Source organism: Nicotiana attenuata, unplaced genomic scaffold (assembly GCF_001879085.1).
Source record: "Nicotiana attenuata strain UT unplaced genomic scaffold, NIATTr2, whole genome shotgun sequence".
NCBI lineage: Eukaryota > Viridiplantae > Streptophyta > Magnoliopsida > Solanales > Solanaceae > Nicotiana > Nicotiana attenuata.
In genome coordinates this window covers 51361-53660 of record NW_017671150.1, presented here as the reverse complement: position 1 = coordinate 53660, position 2300 = coordinate 51361, and the positions used below count along the sequence as shown (strand labels likewise).

General features: G+C 36.5%; 1 protein-coding gene across 1 annotated transcript; it reads left to right on the top strand.

Annotated features, from left to right (window-relative positions):
* The first annotated feature begins 436 nt into the window (after positions 1–436).
* Positions 437–2058, top strand: LOC109206258. Its single transcript, XM_019369071.1, has 2 exons — positions 437–503; positions 782–2058. Exons 1-2 carry the CDS (start codon positions 437–439, stop codon positions 2056–2058), a joined length of 1344 nt encoding a protein of 447 aa, XP_019224616.1.
* Positions 2059–2300: the final 242 nt, after the last annotated feature.

The window sequence follows — 2300 nt, the reverse complement described above, 5'->3', positions numbered from 1 at the left end:
AGTTCATTGTATCAAATCTTTGAGTTCTGACTGATGAAAATGAGAGAATAATTTTTAATTAACAATTACCACTTAAGGCCGTCACGAACCCGAGGAAGAAATTCACGCTCAAACATGTGACTGAATGGCCCGTGACCCACATCATGTAGTAATCCTAAATGAACTCAATTAAGAACAATGGCCAGATGCTGTTGAGAAAAATGAACCTTAGCTCCAGCAAGTTTCACGGTCTGTACATCAAAAGATTCAATGCCAAGCTCCCGTCCCTACAGCCATGGCATGTCCATCAAAATGATCTTATCAAATATAGGGACAAGATAATGTAAATTATGCCATTAGGATATAGTCCTACTTGACAGGTCCTAAGTCTGTTTACAGCATCACTGGCGAGAAAATAGAATGCTCAAACCGAGAGTGCACAGCTCCAGGATACACCATGTATGTAAAACCTAGGAGAGAAATTGCGACCGAGTCAAAATTACAAGTTTATGTCCCAAATGATCGTAAAGCCACGAAAATAAAAAGTTCACAAATGATAGAGAGCGCATAAACTTCCTGAAAATGTTCTAATAGCCAATCTTATATCAGTCTAATTAGATTCTTGATAGCCAGCTAAATACGACATGATTTTAGCTTTTAAAAATGAGTGAATATGTAGCTTACACCATTCAGATGTTTCATTGAGACCATGTATTGCAGACTTATCATCAAAGTAGTAATCATGTAATATATTTTTTATATTATTGTTATTTAAATTCTATAATTCTTTTTGTTCTTTCAGAGGCAGAGCTAATAGATGACGAATTGAAAAATCGTTGTTTACAAAAGTTGGAAAAAGTTTTGAAAAGCTGTGGACGAAGTTTTCATGATTTTCCAACAATGCCAAGACCTCTTTACAATGAGGAAGAAGTTGACCACGGCAATAGGTTAATCCATGATGAATTGCGTTATAATCGTCGTTCTCTGTTAGAGGAACATCAACAATTATTAATGAATTTGACAGTTGAACAAAAGTCGGTTTATGACAAAATTATGAGGGCAGTGAAAGAAGCCAAAGGTGGATTCTTCTTTTTGTATGGTTATGGAGGAACTGGAAAGACTTTTATTTGGAAGACTCTGTCTTCTGGCATACGATCTAGAGGAGACATCGTGTTAACTGTTGCATCAAGTGGAATTGCATCTCTTTTGTTACCAGGTGGTAGAACAGCTCATTCGAGATTTGCAATCCCTCTTAATCTAACTGAAGATTCAACATGCAATATAAAGCAAGGTAGTCCTCTAGCAAATTTGATTATAAAGACAAAGTTGATTATTTGGGATGAGGCACCAATGATGCATAAATATTGTTTTGAAGCTCTTGATCAAACTCTTAGAGATATTCTTAGATTTAAAGACACATCCAGTGCTGATAAACCTTTTGGAGGTAAAACAGTTGTTCTTGGTGGCGACTTCAGACAAATTTTGCCTGTCATTGCAAAAGGATCTAGGCAAGATATTGTTAACGCTACTCTGAATTCTTCGTATTTGTGGGCCCACTGTGAAGTCTTAAATCTAACAAAGAATATGAGGTTACAAAGAGATCAGTTAGATGCAGATTCGGATGAGTTAAAAAACTTTTCTGAATGGATTTTAGCAATCGGTGATGGAAGTATTAGGAGTTCCATTGATGGCATTGAGAAAGTCCAAATCCCCGATGATCTTCTCATAAATAATTGTGATGATCCAATATCGGCAATTGTTGAAAGTACATATCCATATTTCTTTAACCATGTCAATGACATTGATTACCTCCAGCAAAGAGCAATTCTTGCTCCGACTCTTGATATGGTTGAGTCGATCAATGAATATATGGTTTCACTCAATCATAGTCCTGAGAAGACATATTTGAGTTCTGATACAGTTTGTATGTCTGATCATTCTTTTTCAGCTTTGGAGCACATACATACACCCGAATTCCTAAACAGTATTAAACTGTTCTGGAAATTCCAAATCACTCTATACTTTGAAGTTGNGTTATCGGACAATGTTTTAATACTTGGCTTGTCTAGCTCTGATTAGTAGGCGCCATCACGACTCCTGAGGGTGGGAAATCCGGATCGTGACATGCAAGAATACCTTTTAAGTTCCAGCGAAGATAATTTTCAATTGTTGTATCTTTTGCCATGACAATTAATAAAAGTCAAGGCCAGTCATTGTCTCATGTGGGATTATTTTTGAAGAAGCCAGTATTTACTCATGGACAACTGTATGTTGCTCTTTCACGCGTGACGAGTAGAAAAGGGTTGAAGATTTTAGTTTAT